The sequence below is a fragment of the Centruroides sculpturatus genome, unplaced genomic scaffold (assembly GCF_000671375.1).
Source record: "Centruroides sculpturatus isolate CEXI.00-Female unplaced genomic scaffold, Cexi_2.0 scaffold3, whole genome shotgun sequence".
Classification (NCBI taxonomy): domain Eukaryota; kingdom Metazoa; phylum Arthropoda; class Arachnida; order Scorpiones; family Buthidae; genus Centruroides; species Centruroides sculpturatus.
In genome coordinates this window covers 283,441-305,980 of record NW_019384366.1, presented here as the reverse complement: position 1 = coordinate 305,980, position 22,540 = coordinate 283,441, and the positions used below count along the sequence as shown (strand labels likewise).

Sequence of the window (22,540 nt, the reverse complement as noted above, 5' to 3'; positions counted from 1 at the left end):
ATTAAATTTGTTCCTTCCATGTGGAAGGTGATGAATCTTCACAGTGAAGTTTCTGGGAAAGAACAGTTAATAGTACAGGTCATAGAATATCAGTGTGATGAATAAGGCAATGCTGTTTTTCTCATTGTTCAGGAGGAGCTTATATGTGATTTAAATTTGAGTTAAAAGGAGTAAAATGGGTATATTAATACATGGGTGTTTTACAAATCAAATTATCACCCATTACTAGTACCTTCCCATTCACATGACCCATTTTCTTATAAAATCACGGCATTCAGAGCTCTAGTTAGAAGAGCATATACACACTGTTCAGACATTGCAAACACCATGAAAGATAATAGAAGAAATAGCCAGAATACACAAATATGATAAGAAGTTTATACAAAACCTGGCACAAAAAATAGAAAACAAATATATGAAGCTTCCGCAACCAGAGGTCACCATACCTCCCAACAACTAGATGAATAAGTACAGATTTTGATAATAGACTCAAATTGATTTATAAACAAATTGCTAAATATTTAAATGCCAGCTTATGCTTCCAAGAAATGCCACAATCTACACAAATTGCTACACAACAGTAAATATGAGATAGACAACAACAATGCACTGAGTATATATTCAATCTTGGTAATAGACAAAAGATTTAATCACCAACTTACATACATTGGGTCAACAATTAGATCTTTAAAATGCAAAATAATGAACATAAATACAACATGGATAACAACAAATCAACAACCATTTTAGCTCAGTATGCAACAGACCCAGGATGTCTGCAATTCTAAATGCAACAAAAATAATAAAAAGAATCTATGATGAACATTACTTAAGAACACTGGAAACATTAGAAATATTCAAGACCCACATTGAAAAATAATTATATTAACCATAAAGACTCAGAATCCATGTCTAATGCATGGCAATTGTTTTTTGATAATCCCATAGGTTAATTAATTATGCAAAATAATGCATAGGGATATGGAATTCCTGTTGTTCACTTTATTTGTATTTTTATTTTTTATTTTATTATTTTTATTATTTATATACTCTGTTTTTCATTAATATCTATACTTTTATTTAAAAAATATATATTTCTTGAGAATATGCATACAGAATGAGTCAATTTCATTCTGTGAAATTGACTCATCTCTTCACAATAAAAGGTCCTGTCTCTTCACAATAAAAGGTCGACTCCACCATGGAATTGTTATTACTTCAACAGCGTTTGAAGGGACCAAATGAAATTGACTCATTCTATATGCATAGTCTCAAGAAATATATTTTTTTGTAAGAGTAAATTCATCCTGGCAATTTTTTAAAATATATATACTTGTTTAAATATACGTTTATGTATACATAATTACAATATTTCAAAAAGAATTTTTAAAATAATGTCATTGAATATTTGAAACATTCCAATGTGGGAATTTTGAATTGTGTAATTTGAAACCTTGAAGCAGGTTTATAAAATAAACCAAAAACATTTGTTCCATAAACTCTTCATGCTGGAAAATTATGTATGGTATTCATTTTATTACAAGTTATCTATTCCAGTTTTAATTTTGGACTTTAAACAGAGAAGAGTAAAAAGGAAGCATATATTGGAGTCAAAGCAATGGGAACTCCTCACTAAAGACAGATTTCCATTTATTGAAACTGTCATGAACAGTTTTCTAAGCATTTCACAAAGAAAAACTATATCTGTTTCTGTGCACATATTACTGCATTAATAAATGAGTTTAGTAATCAGCATATAGTCAGTGAATGGACATTATTATTTACTCGTCAAAATTAAGTTTGAAAACTGTATTGCTTTGCAGCAGAAATGTTTTACCATCAGTACCTTTATTTCATGCTATGGATTTCAAAGAAACATACAATACAGATATCTGCTTTCTTAAAAGATATACATTGATGAATATGGATGGATAATTTGATCTGATTTTAAGGTTTTTGCATTGCTACATGTTTGCAGGAGAGTTTACAAAAAATTGCTAGTTTTTGTGTCTGTGGAACAATTGGGAAACAAATAAATACATTCTTAAAAATTGGGGAAATAGGAAAGAACATATACTTGGATAAAGAAATGTGAAATATGTGCTGCTTGTAGACCCAGAGAAGATTCTTCTCCCCTCTCTTCACATTAAAACCTGATTAATGAAACTCTTCATGAAAATCTTGGAAGAAGATGGAAGTGTGTTCCTTTACCTTCAAGGAGTTTTCCTGAATCTGACAACAGCAAAATTAAACGAAGGTATCTTTGTAGGATCTGAAATAAGAAAACCCCTTAAAGACAAAATCTTTGAGAAAAGGCTTAAATCTGTTGAATTAGCTGCTTAGCATTCATTCAAAGCAGTGGTCATTGGATTTCTGGGAAATAGAGAAGAAGAGAACTACGAATTTCTAGTGTCAGAGCTATTGAAGTGTGTTCTCAAAGATTTGTTGTCTCCATTCTCATCTCCACATATTTTCACAGAACTTGAGTGACATAAGTGATGAACAGGGAGAACAGTTCCATCAGGAAATTTCTGAAATGAAACACTGTTATCAGGGATAATGTGACCCAGCCATGCTGGGGATTATTACTGGACTTTCAATATATAACTGGACTGCTGTATGTTACTATGTATATAATTCGTCTCTGTAATCCAAAAAATTTCTGGTAGACGAACTCACAGCAAAACTTTTAGTTAGGAACTCACTTTTATTCTTTAAAAAATTGGACTTTCAAACAAGAAAGCAACAGTGAATATAAAAGACAGTCATTGAAAAGAAGGCATTTTTGACATCTCAATTATGCATACTTTTTTTTGTACCATTACTTTTTTTATGATTTTGATAAATAGTTCACTGTTAATTTTATTGTTCAGTGGTGCCGCCATTCATTTAAATGATGTCCAAATGATTGCCATATTGAATCAGGCTACAGTCTGGTTCAATATGGCAATCATTTGGACATCATCGACAGAGCATTTTTATGGTCATTTCAAATTCAGTACACCCATTTCTATACAAGGCAGGTAATTTTAGCCTGGAGGCAAGAAAAAGTTTTAATTAGTTTCCTGCGTAATTATTGTTGAATTTTATATTGCTAATCTTATTTAGTACTTTAATTAGTGATTTGACCAATATATTTCTTAAAATAGTTGCATATATATCATCATTATCATTGTAAATGTTAAGAAATATAGAAATTTAATCCTGAGTTAGCATGTCAGGCATTTGGGATGCTTTACAATAGAACTGTATCTCATTGGATATTTATCTTCTCTGAGCCAGACTGATTTAAACAAAACCATGGAGAACTATTGTGCTTCTATACTTCCTTGATCTAAATTTTATTAAAGTCTTTGATATAATTTAGTTCACTGTGTTGAATATCATATTTTGTTTCATCTTCTATAACTTATAAGAACATAATGCCAATTATTTTGCAAAAGTTCTTATCATCAAGAGATCTTTTGATTTCATAAACAGCATAAAATACTGCTATAGCACTATGAAGCTTTGCTATTAAAAAACAACAAACTACTTTACTAGGAAATTATTAACTAGAGAGGCATTCTACAGGATATTTCCATATGCCCATATATCGTCATACTCTTATAAAGTCTTTTTTTTACTTTTGAAAATCTCTGTTAAATTAACCCCTTAAGCCCATAACCCATAAGCCCATAAAAATTAAATTTGTTCTAGAACTAAAGTTAAAAATATTGCTTAAAAATTTTAAAATATTACAATAAATTCTACAATACTAATTATAATATTTTCATGAAATAAACTATATACTGGATAAAGAATAAGTTAAAAATTACACCTTTGTCAATCCAGCATAAATTTAATATAATAAAAACGTTTTCAATCATTTTAAATGTTTTCAATTGTATTATATTTTCTTCTATTGAATGAAAAAGGAATTTGAATATGAATCTGGTTATCCAAAAATCTGATAATTAAATTAATAATTCACATTAATATTTTTTACAATATGTGACTGTTGAGCTGCTAATTTAACATATAAAATTTAGACCATAAAAATTATTGTATATATGTATATTCCATTATTCATTGCAGTCTAGCATTATATCTGAATAATATTTAGTCTTACCCTTAAAAAATTAATTTTTCTTAAATATTTTCTTAAATAAAATATTATTTAGTTCCTAGTCAACCAAGTAATCTTCGTGCTGTGGCTACATCCTCAACTACAGTCCAGTTAACTTGGACTCAACCTTCACATTCTGGTGAGAAAGTAATTGGATATGAATTATATTGGAATGATACATTCACCCAACATCAATATCATATAAGTATTCCTGATGTGGAGACTTATAAATTAAGTGACTTATACCCAGACACAACTTACTATGTTTGGGTTGCTGCCAAATCTCTGCAAGGGGAGGGTGCAGCAACACCACCTGTACCTGTTAGAACAGAACAGTATGGTAAGTTATTTTATAATTAAATTTTATAGTTACTTAGTAAATGACTATATAATTTTTTTTTTTCACAAATCAAAAATCTTTTTATTTTGTATGTATTTTGGTTTATAAATAAACTATAATTGTTTAAGAAAAAAGTAAATAATAATTCCGAAAACATCTTTAAAAAGTAAATTATTTTTAAAAATTCAATAACTTTCAAAGTATTAAGCAGTTATATTAATATAATACTCTAATTAAAATTTTAAAAAATCTTATTTTATTTGAAAGAACTGTTATTTCCTTACTTTAAACTTATTCTGTAATATTTTAATGAAAATTATTTAGATTTCATTATAATAAGAATTTTAAATCATAAAATCATAATCTGAAATGAAATCAATTTCTCATAACACATCTTTATTTGAATATTAGTTTTAAAAAGATTACTAATTAAAAAATTTTAGCTTATCTCTAGTGAATTCTAAAAATTTGAAGTAATAAAGTTTCATTATATAATATCAAATTATAGTAGGTGCATTTTTTAAATTGTACAATATATGTAATTTTAAACATAATTACTTTGATTAACTGATGTAAAATGATGATAAAATTCCTATTTCATTTTATCACTTTTTAAATAAAATTACTCATTTTTACAACTTAGGCATTTGTTAAAATTTCATTAAGTATGAGAAAAATGATTTCATTTAAAAGACATTAATTTTATTTATTATAGATTCACTACAACATTAATACTTTTTCATTAAATGTAGTAGTTTCTTTAACCCATTTATTGCTTGATGACATTATAGCAATTATTCTAAATTTTTTAATAAACTTACAAAAAGTCTGAAAGAGTTTTTTAAAATTTTACACAAAATTTTTTGTTAATTTAAACAAACTAATTGCTACTTTTTTTACTACTACAATAATTAAATTGAAAAATTTTTTAAATATTTAGAATATATTACATCAATAAGTTTTTATAAGATATATCTGCTTTTGATAGGAAAGTTATCAATCAACAAATTAAAAAATTTATTTATTTATTTATATTGAATATGAAAATTTAATAAATTGAGTTAAATCTTTTTTTCAGAATTTATCTTGATTGAAATATTTCAAATGAAAGATTTGACTTGCTAATTAAACAAATAATCTTAAAAAAAGTATTTTATAGATAGATATTTGAAATTGTAAATAGGATAAAAATGCTTAAATTTAAATATTAATCTACATGAAAATAAACAGTAAAAATTAATACTGTACAGTATATAAGTATTAACACTATAAACTTCCTGTTACTACCTCATTGATTTTTTATCAAAAGAAATAGTTTTTAAAAAAAGCATGATCAACTTCAAAACTTTAACTTTTGCATTCTATAGTAACTATCAAAACTTGCATATAATTGAAATATTTCAAGTTTTAATTAGCAGCAAATGGGTTAATGTTAAATGAAAGTTTTCATTAATTAATTTTTTTTTTCATTAAATCATTAAACAAAGTAAGTAATATATTAAAAATAAAATATATGAAATGAATTTTAGTTATTTCCATTACCTATTTTAAAGTAATATATTTTTTTTGCTGTGAAAGTTTCGTATAAATGTTGGTATGTAAGTAAAAAATTTGAATTTATGAATTGTGCACTGTAATGTGCATTATACATTTTTATTATGTATAAGCTATAATAAGGATTAATAAAGAAATTCAAAAATATATATTAAGTATAAATTATTTTTTCATGAATATATAAATAGAATTATTAAAATATAACAAAGCTGAAAGCTCACAGTTTTATTATGGATGTGGGTTGCCAGCTGTGCTTCCCAGTTATTCCAGACATACCTTTATAATACCTAACTGAAGGTGTGTGATAGCTGTCCATTCATAATTGTTTGGAAGCAGTCATTGTTATTTATTGGATAAATCTACAATAACATTGAATTCTTTCAAGCAGTTATAAACATGTCTGTTTCACACCTACAGTGAAATTAATCTCGCATGATGATAACCTTATTCCCAGTTTGTATTTGCACGCATGTTGTGCCAAGCCTCTTGTGTCACACTACTCCTGTTAAGGAGGTTGTCTTTCCTGCTAAAAAGTCTTGTGCACCAGACACTTGCATTGTTGTTAGGGCATGGTATCTGTATTATACATACATTTTTGATACCATCCCATTTCAGTTATGATGTGTGTGCGTGTCTGTTTTGTCCTTTGTGTAAATCTCAAGTGTAATTTCTGCCTAGTGTTGATTTATTTGTTTTTTTAATATTTAGAAATAGTCTTTAATATTATTTTTAACATTTAATTCTTATTTAAAGATTATTTGTATTATTTAGCATTATTTTCTTATCTTTATAAAGAAATTTATTGTATTTTAAATAAAATATAATTAATCTTTAATAGTAATAGCAATAATAATATAAAGAATAAAACAAATAATCTTTAAATGTTATTTTCAAAAGTGGCAAATTAACTAGATTAAATATGAAAATTAAAAATTCTGTTGTTAATGTTGAGGTATATAAATAGTAAATCTTTTAATAAAATGAAGTTTAATGTAAAATTTTGAATATTTAATATATTTTAAGTTTAAAAATTATTTAAAAAATGGTGGCCACTAATTTTTAGTTTTGTTATGTAAATTTTATTTTTATGTATTAGTTTTGTTGGTATTACCTTGGCTTTTTGCCTGTATTAGATCCTTGATTAGTTTTTGATTTAATCTTACCAAATTATCCCACTGCACAATATCTGGCACTTTGCCCTCCTTCCTTCCTATCCCTCACAGTGCCCGGCGCCCCTCCCCAAGATGTTACTGGCTCTGCTCTAGACTCCCGATCCTTACGCATCTCCTGGAAACCCCCTCCCCGTGATCAACAGAATGGTGCCATCATCATCTATAAGATCAACTACCTCAAAGCTGATGCTGGAGATGATTTGGCTCTCACCCATGAAGTCGAGGTGGGTCCCAACGAAAGATCATATGTCATTGGTGGGCTGGAGAAATGGACTGAGTATCGCGTATGGGTACTTGCAGGCACTTCTGTAGGTGATGGCCCACCTTCTCCACCAATTATTGTCAAGACAGACGAAGATGGTATGTATATCACCTTTCCCCTCCTTGTATTTCCTTATAAATTAATTTAAACTTTCTCACAAAAAATATAAATCATGCAAAGAAATATTAAATAAAAGCATTTGTACTGTAGATATAGTGTAAGCTTTCAACAACCAATTTTTCTTGATGATTTTTTGTGGGAAAGTTAAATACCATATCCTAGCTTCAAATCAATGCACAAATGCATGTTGCATGATTATTGTTTTTGAATGTTTCCTCAAACCTAACCTTCCCTTTATAGATCATCAGCTGGCAACTCTATGCCATATTGTGTTCCTTTTATCACTTCTGTCTTTTATCAACAGGTCAACTGGATACTGAATGGAAAACAAGCAGACTGTCTTTCTGTTTTCTGTTTCTGTTATTATCTTCCTGTCTTTAAATGTTGTGAAACCTAATTGGTTGAATCCAGAGGCATTTCTAGAATAAAAATTTTTATTTTATTATATAATTTAATTTTAGGAATAAAAATAATGGTTTTCTAGTAATGTCTCTGAGCATAATTTATTGTAGCAATTTTGGTGTTAAATGTCATTACAGTTACAAGCTTACAGAGGAAACAGGTAAAAGAACTAAATAAGTAATGCATATAAAAATTCATGTCTTCACTTGAAATGTTAATTATGTTTATTGAACAAGAGAGTGTATAAATATAGAAATATTGCTAAATTATTAATTTTAACAAATTTGTTTGCATGATTTGGTAAAATGCATGATGATTATTTTCAGTCTTTATCTGTTTATACATAAATTTTTAAAAATACATTTTACTCTTATTATTTTATTTTGTAATTTATAAAAAAATATTCTGCCTGCATTTTATAAAGTGCACAATCATTTTTGTTAATAATCTCTAATTTTGCTTATTCCTTAATACTAAATTCCAAATTAATCCAACTTGTATATAGAGTATTGTACATTGTTAATACTTAGTTTGAACATAGGTCTGATATTTTTAAACCTTTCTCAAATGAATTACAGAATGCATAATATTGTTTAAATAGTTTTCAATTAAAATATTTTTGTTTCATTTTGTAATTCAGTTTGAAAAATATTACAATATGTAGCAAAATTTTCTGAGCAGTAGCTTTATATGTAATTTCTTCCATAATGAATGATTGAGGCTGACAAATATGTTACTGTAATTTATTTTATCCAAAACAGTTATAATGTATTGGGTATTACCTACTTAAAATTAAATAAAAAATCTAAAATTTTTTATTTAATCTGATGATTTTTTAGTAAATAAAATATTTCTGTTAATCTTGGAGTTCTAAATTTACTTTGTTATTGCATATTAACTGATATAATGATAAGTATGTTTGTCTACCTCAACTTAGAGTCTGTATTTACAGAGTTTCCATATAATTTGGACATAATATTAATCCATATAATGTAAAATAAAAATACTTTTATAGCTATCTTATTTCTTTTATTGAAAAAAATATTGAAATTTATCGTATTTTATATTTAAAAATGTAAATATTGCATCACTCAGCAATTGAACAAATTAGTAATTAATAGCTAATAACTAAACAATTGAATATACAATACAAAACAAAATAATTGCAAAACATTTCCAAATAAATAAATTGTTCTCTATGCTTATATTTATTAGTTCTGTATTTATAAAAGAATATGTTAATATTGTCAGTTATTTTTGTTTAATAATATAATAATAAAAACAGTAAACTTATATAAAAATGATAACAGAAAAATTAATTAATTAATTAATTATTTTATTTGCTATGGCTTTCGCCTTTACAAAGGGGGTTACAAAATCGTGCAACATTAACAGAGATATAACAGAAAAAAATGAATGGCAATTTAAAAAATTATATTTCAATAGGTAATATAACAGCCATTATTGAATGTATGTTTAGCTGCTGTTTTAAGTAACCATATAATTTATGGTTAAATCAGATCATGTGACTATTGACAATATCAAATTAAATCAACACGATAATGCCATATGAAATTCTATTGGGAATCAATTATGCTTTATTGGAATTTTCAAATTTTATTTATTTGCAATAATTCTAGTTTTGAAATGAATACAATGATTATTGATTTATTATTGGATTTTATTTGTTTTCAAATTATAGTACAAGTTGTATAAATTTCCAAACTTCTATAACTCATATTTTCATCCTAAGAAGAATCAAAGGAATAAAACATTTTCTATTTACTTTAATGCAAACTTTTAACATGCTCTTCTAATAATGTAGAGTATGATTATTTAATGCTAAAAAGAAAACAAGAAATAAATAAGAAAAAAGGTTGTAGACAAAAAGAAATGAATATTTATTAGTTTTGGTGGTATATTATTTATAAATCTTTGACAGTTAAACAAAAATCACTTATCCATTTTACATATACTGCTTACATAGTGATAAAGCAAAATGGTTGACTATTTTATTTGGACCCTAAATTGAATAGAAAAGACTTAAAGGTAAACTGTGAATTTTGAGCTTGTTTTTAAGATACTCAATATAGTATCTATTTGAATAATTGATTCATTTACTGATATCAAAATGAAAAAGGTTTTACTTCTTTATTCAAAAGGATAAAGAAACCATAAAGCATAGAATAGATTAAATATATATATATATATATATATCAACCACTCCTCAACTTATGCAAATTCAATATTACATTAATTTTTTATCTGTACAAACTTAAAAAATAAGTTATTGTAAGCCATATCCATATTTCCTAGGTTCTGATCAATACTCTACAAACACCATTATGCTATCTATCTATCTAATCAATATCTTGCCCTTTCCATGTTATTTTTGAATATAAGATATTTGTACTGACACTTGTCTTAATCTTTTTATTGTTTTCCTGCATGTGAAGTAAAACATTGAATAACTGATTTTATTTACCTTTTGGTAAAATATATTTTGTCCTAATAAAATTCAGCATATGATAGTAGCTAGTGCTGCATCAGTATTTATAACTATTTGAACTATGTAAAATTCAGGTTACATAAAGTTCTACAGAATGAAGCCCTTGTGTACATTGATGAATAGCTTTACTAGTTAAAAAAAATAAAATTACTAAATAATTATACATGTATTTGATAAATTTTATAATAAAAATGCCTTTTTTTTGTCATATGAGACATGGATAAAATGAAGGTATTAATAAATAAGTGTACAAATATTCTTAAAATTTAGGAACTGTCTTCAAAATTCAGATGCAAGCAAATCTAAAGTAAAGGAAAATATATATCTATATTGAAATAGATAAGAGTACTAATTGATAATTAAAAATATTGATCAAATAAACACACACAATGATTATATAGCCAGGTTCTCTTGTTACAGATTATATGTATAGTAAATGAATGGATATGTGTATCTAAATATATAAAATTGCTTGTCCTGACTGACTGACTGACTGAGTGAATGACTGACTCACTGATTCATCATCACCCAGAGCAGACCACTTAACCTAAAGTGGTGAAATTTGGTAGACAGTTAGGGTACATCATGGAAACATACACTAAGAGGGATTTTTTGAAATTCCCCCAGGGGGAGAGGGAGAGCATTAAGGCTTAACCAGAAGAATGGCTTCTACTCTACTATTTTAGATGCGATTTTTTGTTTTTATCTGCTTTTTAGTAGGGTACGCCATGGCAATGCACAATAAGAAGGGGTTTTTCTAAATTCCCCCGCAGGCGGGAGAGGGAGAGGATTTAGTCTTCATCGAGTACTTAGGTGTGTTAAATTGATAACATTTCAGACATTGTTATAAATATTTTTATATATTTTGATTTTTCATCCAAATGTTCAAACTGTTTTAAATTCGAATTTGTTATTGCATATTGGTTCGATTATAGAATGATTGTCAACGTCCCAGAAAATTGATCAAATTGAAAATAGTTCGTTTGATTCTCGGCTATTCTCATCATTCTCAGCGGTAGGTGTTATATAACAATTACTATGGTTGTTGAAATACTGAATATAAATGGGGTTTGCTTGCAAAATTTTCGCGGGCAAAGTCACGGGTAACAGCTAGTAATATATAAATTTAGAAATAAATAAAAGTGAAATCTTCAGATTTATGAAGTCTTCTCTAGATAATGTGTTCTAAGTGAATTTAAACTATTGATTGTGATAATCTCTTATTCAGATTATCTTTACCATTCTTTATGTAATATTTCAATAATTAAATGCAAAAAATTTAATTATTTTTTTAATACAATATAGTGAGAAGATTTTTGAATTGCTTATCTTTTCCTCATATTTCATTTTGATTACTAAATATTGATGATAATTAAAATTCATATTGTTTCATGCATTTAATATAACTTTTGGTTTTCACATAATATTTGATTTAAAAGAAACATAAACTATGTTTTGATGCTTTTATTTATTTTTTATTACTGTGAAGTCCAGTGGCAGATCCAGAAGAACCAAAAAAGAAAGCTAAAACGGAAATGAAAAATATTTGAATAATTATAAATATCTTTTATTGATATGTGTGAGATGATTGTATTGTGGATTGTCTGATAAATTATATTTGCCATCATAAATGATTTTAAAAACAATGTTTTGAAGTTCAAACAAATTTTAATTTTTTTTGTGTCCATGGGAGGGCTTAAGCCACTATTACCCTCTGTACATTTGTCCCTGCAGACATACCAGAGATTCTACCCTAATTAAACAATAAAATCTCAGTTAAATACAAATAAACAATAAAAAATGAAATGAGCAATGAATTCTTGGTAGTATACAATAAGAAGGTAAATGAAATACAGGAAATCCTCATTAATTTGAACTCACAAGTCAGATAGTTCAGAATACCATTAGTTCATAACTGCACTTTTGTCCTGGCCAGGGATATAGAGATTTACATGTTAAGGAATTCAGTTAGTTTGAAATACGACTACTTTGAAATTCAAAATGAGAATTCTGTCAAAACTGTAATATGCAGATGTTAACTCATTTGTTTAGATTGAAGTGTCTCCATGTTATAAGTGAACAATAGACCAAGAACAACTCTAATCTGGTCAATGTGGCTTTGCTTTTACATTAACACATTTTGTGGGTGTCACCTTACCCATCGAATACCCATTTTTTCTGTTCTCATAAAATATGGCTAGTTTTTGGAATTGCAAGATCTGTCTACAAGTAGCAGATTGAGTTATTTGAAGGCTCTAGACTACTACATTTGGGCATCTCACTACTTTTTGGGCCACTTTAAAAATAATTTGGTCTACATTTTGAGGAATTCTGCTTATTCTGTTTCCTTAATAAATTACATCAGTTACATGGCATTTGGCATATTGCACAGAAATATGTAAATTTCAGATAATTTGAAGTCATAAAGTCATATTTTGTCACATGAATTTCAAATTAACAAGGATTTCCTGTAAATAAAAATTACACAATGTACAGGTTTCAATGTTTGATGCATACTTTTATAATTTTTCCTGTATATGAGGTAAAAACATTAAATAACTGATAAATCTTATTTTATGCTAGTTTGATTTAGGCCAATTTACAAAAACTGGTTTCAAATTTCCCCTCAGTCGCAAAAATTTTTTCCACAGTTAAAGAATATTTTTTTTTGCAATGGAGCCTGCCTTCTCAGCAGAGATATAACAAGTGTTGATGGTGCCTGTTCCAAATCAAAAAATAATGCCACAAGAAAACAATGTTCTTTAAAATTCTGATTGAATTTTAAAGAACATTGTACAGTACGTTTCCAAAAGAGCATGTTTTTACTTTGGAAAAAAAAAGATATTGGGAATGTTGGGAAAGTAATTTTCTTTGGTTTTTGTTTTATAATAATAAAAATGATACACCCAAGTTTGGAGTATAGGACAATTGCCCATTTACCATACTCTAATTTTGCCACTGCTTGCCAGTAGTTAACTCATAACTTTTCATATATATAAACAAAAATTACAAATTAATTTTTTTTAAAGGTAGATAGTTAGACCATTATTCTGTACTAATAACAATTACATTAATTTTGAATAAATTTAATAATTTAGAATATTCTGGAAGACAAGATCAACACAAAGCAAGATTTCAAATCTGCAACTTTGCTTGCTGTGTAGATTTGCTACCTGTTATAGTAACATATTCATGCATTGTATCTAATGCATTAATAATTTAGAATATTCTGCAAGATACAATTTTATGCAAAAAAAAAATATATATATATATTTATGTTGTTCTTTTAACAAGAAAAAACAAGATTGTATGTTTCCAAGCCACAGCTTTACAGTCTGAAATCTCTCTCTCCCTCTCTCCTTTTTTTCTGTTCTTTCTTCCCTTTAACTTCACACCATTTGTTTTTCCTACACTCAAATCAAATCGCTCCATTCATTAGAACCTTCATTCCCACTCATTTATATATATAGGTACTGTATATATACAAAACTCCTTTGCACCCATTTCATTCCAAAAGTACTGAAAATATATTAATTTTGTTAATGGAATTATTAATACATAGGATGCCATGCTTGCATGCATGAAGAATCAGATGGGAACTATATTTTGTTGACGTTGAAAATGGTTTTCAAGATACTTTTAAAACAATCACTTTTACTCCTCATGAATTTAACATTCAGTTTTTAAAGATTAATGCCTTGAAAATCTGTTTACACAATGCTGATTAAAAATCCAGAAAATGATTTTATATTAATTAAATGGCTTAGATTAATCATTAACTTTGTTATTGGAACTTATGTTGTAACTTTATAATCTCCGTTCATTATAAGTGAATTGAAAATCATTTTCAAGATCAAAAAAAAAAGGTTCCATCTGATTCTCCACATAATTTCCTATGTAACTACATTAACAAATTTAATACATCCTTACTTTTGGAACAAAAACGGTGCAAGGGACTCTTGACTCACTTTGTATAATGCTTGGATGAATACTTAAGTCAGTTGAGAGCTGTGATAAATTGTGGATGTGAGGTCATCTGTGTTCAGAATAGCAAGTGACTTGTATGGTATTATATGGTTATATTTCTTAAATTAATTATTCTGAAGGCAAAGATCAGTCAAATGTCCAAAGGGTGTATATTCTACTTGTTATTTCTCATCTCTGAGAGATAACCAGAATATAGCATCAGATAGCGTAACTGGTAAATGAATCTGCAAGACAAGAGAATTGAGGGTTTTAGCTCTGCTCTAGGTTAATCTTTCATTTTAGAATATTCTAAATTATTAAATTTAGTGTAAAATCAATATAATTACATTATTTATTTATAATATTTAATATTTTACAAGATGGCAGAATAATTGTCAGGACAAATTAATATAAATGAATTTAGTATCGAAAGTTATTGCCTGAAATAAATCTGGCTATAAACGATGTAATTTCAATAGTTTTTGTGAGTAAACTACAAATAACAATTTTTTAGTGAAAACTTGACATGAAGTGAGAGAGAATTCATAGTTAAAGCTTACAATGTTGTGCATCATAATAGGAAAAAATAAGCAATTGGGCAGTCTGCACAAAATTTTGTTGATAAATATTTGTAAACAACTAGTAAGTATAAATTATGATAAGAATAAACAAAATGGATATATCACTATTTGCTTATTTTATATCTGCTCTTGCTTATTTTGCATCTGCTTAATTTTAAATTTTGACTTGAATCAAATTTGATTTTATTTGATTTAATCAAATAAAAGAATAAATTATTATTCTTATAGCTCTGCCAAATTAATATTTAACATATGATAAAGAAAAATATTTTTAATTATGCATTAGTTATTTGTCAAAAAAGAAACAAAAAATTATCACATAAGTCTGTATTTTTAAAATCACCAATCTATACTTTTTTTTGTTTATTCTGGATAGAGTACTTATTTTGAAACTAAATAGTCTTTATATTGAAAAATGATGCAATATTTTTTTATTTATATTTTTTTATATTATATTTTTTATTTCAGTAAAGCTAAATATTATAATAAGCATTTTTTTTAATTTTATGATATAATATGCTTTTTTTCCTGCTAAGAATTTATGGACCCTCATCAACACATTCATGGATCTGTAGGGATTTGCAAACCACAGTTTCAAAATCACTGAATTAAAATATAAAGCTACATCTAGATCTATGCAATAGCATCATGGATGTTGTTGTATTATCTCATTACACTATCAGCCAAAGCTTGTATTATTTTTGTAAACAGAAAGACAATCATTTTGATGTAGATTTTTTGTCACACACTGTGACATATCATTTTGAATAGCATTTAAACAAGCCATTTTGTCCAGTTAACATGAAATCTGCTGCAGCTGCTTAAAATGTGTCCACACCTGTATTACCCTGAAGCATGTTTCTTGCTGTGATTGTGGTGGTTGATTGAAAATGCAACAAGAAATGGAACAGTGGCAAACCATTTTGCAAACTTTCAAGTGACATGAGATGTAATGTTGTAGGATCATTTTGCTTTATCCAAACTGGTTTATCAAATGGTAACAGTACATTGTTTGTGATGATGTTGCATAGATGTGGACATATCTTAATAATCAGTTAGATTGCAATACAGAATAAAGTTTAATAAAAATTTGTTATTTTTGATTTTTTTTATTATATTAAGATCTGTGTGTAATTATTTTAAAGTTTAGTAGAGTTTAATTATTAATGATATCTACATAAAAAGTTGTCTGTGTATGGTTTTAAATTTATTTTAGAATAATTTTGGTTAGTGACTTATTAATTATATGTATTATGCTATCCAGTAAATTTCTGAAGAATTATTACGTTGAAAGACTGTAAATTAAATTGTTTTTGTTTAACTTCAAATCTTATATTTAAATAAAGTAGACGCCACATATTGTAATCATAAATATTATCATGTTGTTTACTATTAACAAAATTAACATGTCTTCAGATAAATAAGTTAAAGTATGCTATAAAAACTTCACTTATTGTAATCAAAATTTGATTATCACCATTATCTTCAGATAGTCTTTTTCAAGCTATTTTTTCACACTGTCAGCTTCAACTTGTGGTTGATTATATATAATCATTATCAATTATCATTCTAAGTCTTAACTAATATTTTAAATGTTAAACATTAATTGTATCATTTGCCTACAATACAATAGTTTAAATTGCTGGTTTTTTTCTCTTCAATTTTATTTTAGTTATTAACTAAAAACTGCAGCATGTAAACAATACTGGATGAATTGCATAGTAATTAATAAATTTTCATGTTATAATTGTTTTAACATGTACTTTTATTGTCACAAAACTATAGTTAATAAAAAAAAATCTGATTTATTGTCTATTTACTTAGCTCGCTTAATGTCATCAATCAGTTATCATCATTCCTCTAAGCACATCCCAAAATGATTATATTGAGAAGATTCTGCTATATCATGTATGAATAATTTGTCAGATTTTTAATAGAAATTTATTGTATAAAGAATTTTTGTTAGTCAGTGGGTCTTAATCTTTTCTACTCCTTACACTACTAAAATTTTTAAAATACATTCTTATACCCCATGGGAAAAAATTTTTTTTTTTTATTTCAAAGAGGGTTGTCCTAAACTTTGGGTATATTGATATTTGATAGATTTCAGGGAGTGTTAAAGACAGATTGAACTAAGGAATTTTGAATGTCAATTACGGTCTGAAAAAAACTGCTTTCATCAGTAGTGTATATCCATATTTCCAGTCATCCTCCAAATTTTTTAAAATTTATATGAAATGCCAAAATATTGTAAAATAATAAATTTTTAACTGCCAAAGATTTTCATCTTTTTTTTTCATTTTATCACATTTTTTGAGCATGATCTAATGGAGAAAGTTAATATTTTCATCATTATTATTTTCTAATCTGCAATAAAATTTAATTAATCTCTTTAAATAGAAAGGAAAAGCTTGATATCTATTTCTCTCACAGTGAAGTGCATAACCAGGTATTGTAGGTACTGTTGTTTTGACTCTAAACAATCTGTTAATATGAAAACATTCTAAATTGTATTGTACAAATAGTCAAGGCCCCATATAGGATTGGTATAGTATTGACAAATGTATTAATGAATTATATAACTTTATATGTAAATTTATATTAGAAATTTTCAGTGAAGAACATAAGTATATTATCTATTAACAGTTTAACATTCGCACTTAGTTTGTTTATATCAGGGGTCGCCAAAGTGGTCGATATCGACCCCCAGGGGTCAATTATCGAGCTAAGGATCAAGCTTATTCATCTCACTGATTGTCAGTTACAAAAATTATTATTAACAAATATACAATAAATGAAAAAATGCAAAATTAAAAGAAATGTATTAAAATAGTAAGTACTTTGTTTTGCTTGTAACATAACTTTTTGATGGGTGTTGATGTGAGGTTTCGAAAACTTTTAGGGGGTCGACAATCAAAAAAGTTTGGCAACCCTTGGTTATGGTGGTGAAAAATAGTTGATTTCATATACTAATATCAAAGGCTGACCATCCAAATGAATCTTTTTCTCTTTTTCTGATATTTTAGCATTATTCCTAAATATCATAATTCTAGTTTTTGTTGTATTTATTGTCAAATGTAAATTTTTAAATAAGTGTATAATGTTATAATTTTCTTCTGTATCATAGTTTTTGTTGGAGCAAGAGAATCAAGTCATCTGAATAGAGTATATAATGATATGTCTTATCAAAAATTTGAATTTTTGATACTAATATTAAAAATAACTGATCAATAATTAACTTATTGATCAGTTAAATAACTTAATTAAAATAATTAAATAACTTATAAAAATTAAATAGATAAGGAGGTAGGAATACCTTGATGGATACCTTGAGTAAGAATAATTTCAGAAAATATATGATTGCCTTGAACTATATTAACTTCATGTGCACAAAATTAATTTTGAAATTTAAACTGAAAATTTTCTTCTACATCATTTCTGAGTACGAGGTGTGTTTTTAAAGTAAGTACCATTTTGAAATATAAAAAAAAACAAGCAAACATTTTTAACAAAATTTTTATTTATGTGAAAGCCCATATTTTACACTACTTTTCTACATAATTCCCATTAATATTGAGACACTTATCATATCGTAGAACCAGCTTTTGTATTCCATCCTCAAAGAATGTTGCCGCCTGATTAGACAACCACTTCAGAACGGTCGTTTTGACTTTGTCGTGATTGTTATGGCGCTGCCCTGCCAGATGCTTCTTCAAATGCAGAAACAAATGATAGTCACTCGGCGCTAGGTCGGGACTGTATGGAGGGTGGTCTAATTGTTCCCAGCCAAATGATGTGATTAGGTCTTGAGTTTGATTTGCCGTATGTGGACGAGCATTATCGTGGAGCAAAACGACACCCTTGCTCAGTAAGCCCCGCCTTTTGTTTTGTACTGCACGGCGCAGTTTTTTTAAAGTCTCACAGTATGCAGCTGAATTGATCGTTTCACCATGAGGCAAAAAATCAACAAGCAACACTCTGTATCTGTCCCAAAACACCATGCACATGATTTTCTGAGCAGAAATTGTTTGCTTGAACTTGACTTTCCTTGGAGATGATGAATGTTGCCATTCCATGGATTGTTGCTTCGATTCTGGTGTAACGTAGGCTACCCACGTTTCATCACCTGTAACAATATGGCTTAAAAAATCATCTCCCTCGTCACTGTAGCGCTCAAGAAAAGTCAATGCACTGGCCAAACGTTTGGTTTTGTGCTCCTCCGTCAACATTTTCAGCACCCAACGGGAACACAACTTCCGATAATTTAATCATCCGGTCACAATTTCATAGAGAACACTTCTTGAAACTGCAGGAAACTCTTTAGATAAAGATGAAATCATGAATCGTCTGTTCTCTTTCACTCTACAGTCCACTTTTTCAATCAAATCGTTGATAATGACTGAAGGTCGCCCACTTCATTCCTCATCGTGAATGTTTGTGCGGCCATTACTAAAGGCCCTAACCCATTTTCATACCATTCCATCACTCATAACGCTTTCACCATAAACTTCACTGATTTGGCTATGAATTTCAGCCGCTTTCGAGCCTTTAGCACTGAGAAAATGAATAACGGCACGCACTTCACAGTCGGCGGGATTCTCAATGAACGACGGCATTTCAGTAACACACAAACAACAGTAAACACAGTCGACTGGCTCCGTAATGGCATTTGTGGCTTCCCAACAGATGTAGGTACACAGCGCGTATGCGCTAAATGCCGACTGCAGCGCTCCAGCGGCGTTATATTAAAACAGTACTTACTTTAAAAACACGCCTTGTATTTTAGCTAATCTTTGAATGTGGAGTGAATCAAATGTCTTTGTATATAAACAAATGCAGCAGTTTCTTGTTCTTTTTAAGTTATAAATAAAATATACTCACAAATAACATCAAACTTTACCAAAAGACAATATCATTTATTATTCTTATAATAAGTTGTAATTGTATTAAGCTTAATGATAGCACAAAGAATATTGCTGTTTCAGTATCTTTATTTTTAGTACAGAAGCCCCTCGTTATATAGTGGTTTTTTTTGGTCCCCAAATTTTAAAAGCACTTGAGTCAATAAATTTTATATTATCAATTGTTGTTGAAGTTCTTTTTGCAGCAAAATATGGTATTTTATTCCTATCATTTTCCTCGAAACTACCATTGCAGGTGAAACAATAAATTTGTCAAGATCTAAATAAGAAAAACAGGTGGACTGATCAATTATCATTTATGTTTCCTTTTGATATTAAAAGTTGTTTGTTTATTGGTTTTAAGTTGTCTCCTCATTTACAAGTTTCTGCGAATTTCACACATTTATGTGAAATTTCAAATTCACCCCTTAATGGTTAAGGAAAAGATTTCCTTATTTCTGAACAGTTCTAAACTTTCTGAAAGTTCTAAACTTTTTATACATAGTAACTTATTTTGCTTTTTAGAGAATTTCAACTCTGTATAAAATGATGTTCTGTTATATGTTCAATATTTATTCTTTAAATTTTCAATTGCCATAAAAATTGCCAATTAATCTCTTTAAATAGAAAGGAAAAGCTTGATATCTATTTCTCTCACAGTGAAGTGCATAACCAGGTATTGTAGGTACTGTTGTTTTGACTCTAAACAATCTGTTAATATGAAAACATTCTAAATTGTATTGTACAAATAGTCAAGGCCCCATATAGGATTGGTATAGTATTGACAAATGTATTAATGAATTATATAACTTTATATGTAAATTTATATTAGAAATTTTCAGTGAAGAACATAAGTATATTATCTATTAACAGTTTAACATTCGCACTTAGTTTGTTTATATCAGGGGTCGCCAAAGTGGTCGATATCGACCCCCAGGGGTCAATTATCNATTTTTTAAAATTTATATGAAATGCCAAAATATTGTAAAATAATAAATTTTTAACTGCCAAAGATTTTCATCTTTTTTTTCATTTTATCACATTTTTTGAGCATGATCTAATGGAGAAAGTTAATATTTTCATCATTATTATTTTCTAATCTGCAATAAAATTTAATTAATCTCTTTAAATAGAAAGGAAAAGCTTGATATCTATTTCTCTCACAGTGAAGTGCATAACCAGGTATTGTAGGTACTGTTGTTTTGACTCTAAACAATCTGTTAATATGAAAACATTCTAAATTGTATTGTACAAATAGTCAAGGCCCCATATAGGATTGGTATAGTATTGACAAATGTATTAATGAATTATATAACTTTATATGTAAATTTATATTAGAAATTTTCAGTGAAGAACATAAGTATATTATCTATTAACAGTTTAACATTCGCACTTAGTTTGTTTATATCAGGGGTCGCCAAAGTGGTCGATATCGACCCCCAGGGGTCAATTATCGAGCTAAGGATCAAGCTTATTCATCTCACTGATTGTCAGTTACAAAAATTATTATTAACAAATATACAATAAATGAAAAAATGCAAAATTAAAAGAAATGTATTAAAATAGTAAGTACTTTGTTTTGCTTGTAACATAACTTTTTGATGGGTGTTGATGTGAGGTTTCGAAAACTTTTAGGGGGTCGACAATCAAAAAAGTTTGGCAACCCTTGGTTATGGTGGTGAAAAATAGTTGATTTCATATACTAATATCAAAGGCTGACCATCCAAATGAATCTTTTTCTCTTTTTCTGATATTTTAGCATTATTCCTAAATATCATAATTCTAGTTTTTGTTGTATTTATTGTCAAATGTAAATTTTTAAATAAGTGTATAATGTTATAATTTTCTTCTGTATCATAGTTTTTGTTGGAGCAAGAGAATCAAGTCATCTGAATAGAGTATATAATGATATGTCTTATCAAAAATTTGAATTTTTGATACTAATATTAAAAATAACTGATCAATAATTAACTTATTGATCAGTTAAATAACTTAATTAAAATAATTAAATAACTTATAAAAATTAAATAGATAAGGAGGTAGGAATACCTTGATGGATACCTTGAGTAAGAATAATTTCAGAAAATATATGATTGCCTTGAACTATATTAACTTCATGTGCACAAAATTAATTTTGAAATTTAAACTGAAAATTTTCTTCTACATCATTTCTGAGTACGAGGTGTGTTTTTAAAGTAAGTACCATTTTGAAATATAAAAAAAAACAAGCAAACATTTTTAACAAAATTTTTATTTATGTGAAAGCCCATATTTTACACTACTTTTCTACATAATTCCCATTAATATTGAGACACTTATCATATCGTAGAACCAGCTTTTGTATTCCATCCTCAAAGAATGTTGCCGCCTGATTAGACAACCACTTCAGAACGGTCGTTTTGACTTTGTCGTGATTGTTATGGCGCTGCCCTGCCAGATGCTTCTTCAAATGCAGAAACAAATGATAGTCACTCGGTGCTAGGTCGGGACTGTATGGAGGGTGGTCTCATTGTTCCCAGCCAAATGATGTGATTAGGTCTTGAGTTTGATTTGCCGTATGTGGACGAGCATTATCGTGGAGCAAAACGACACCCTTGCTCAGTAAGCCCCGCCTTTTGTTTTGTA

General features: G+C 27.9%; 1 protein-coding gene across 6 annotated transcripts in view; it reads left to right on the top strand.

The window, feature by feature from the left end:
* Window positions 1-22,540, top strand: part of LOC111612472 (tyrosine-protein phosphatase Lar-like) — a 260,256-nt gene that overhangs the window by 199,455 nt on the left and 38,261 nt on the right. For all 6 annotated transcript variants that reach the window (XM_023353704.1, XM_023353691.1, XM_023353696.1 and 3 more), the window contains 2 exons: window positions 4,164-4,448; window positions 7,226-7,534. In XM_023353704.1, coding sequence (XP_023209472.1) covers window positions 4,164-4,448; window positions 7,226-7,534 — 594 coding nt within the window. The remainder of the gene's footprint in view (window positions 1-4,163; window positions 4,449-7,225; window positions 7,535-22,540) is intronic.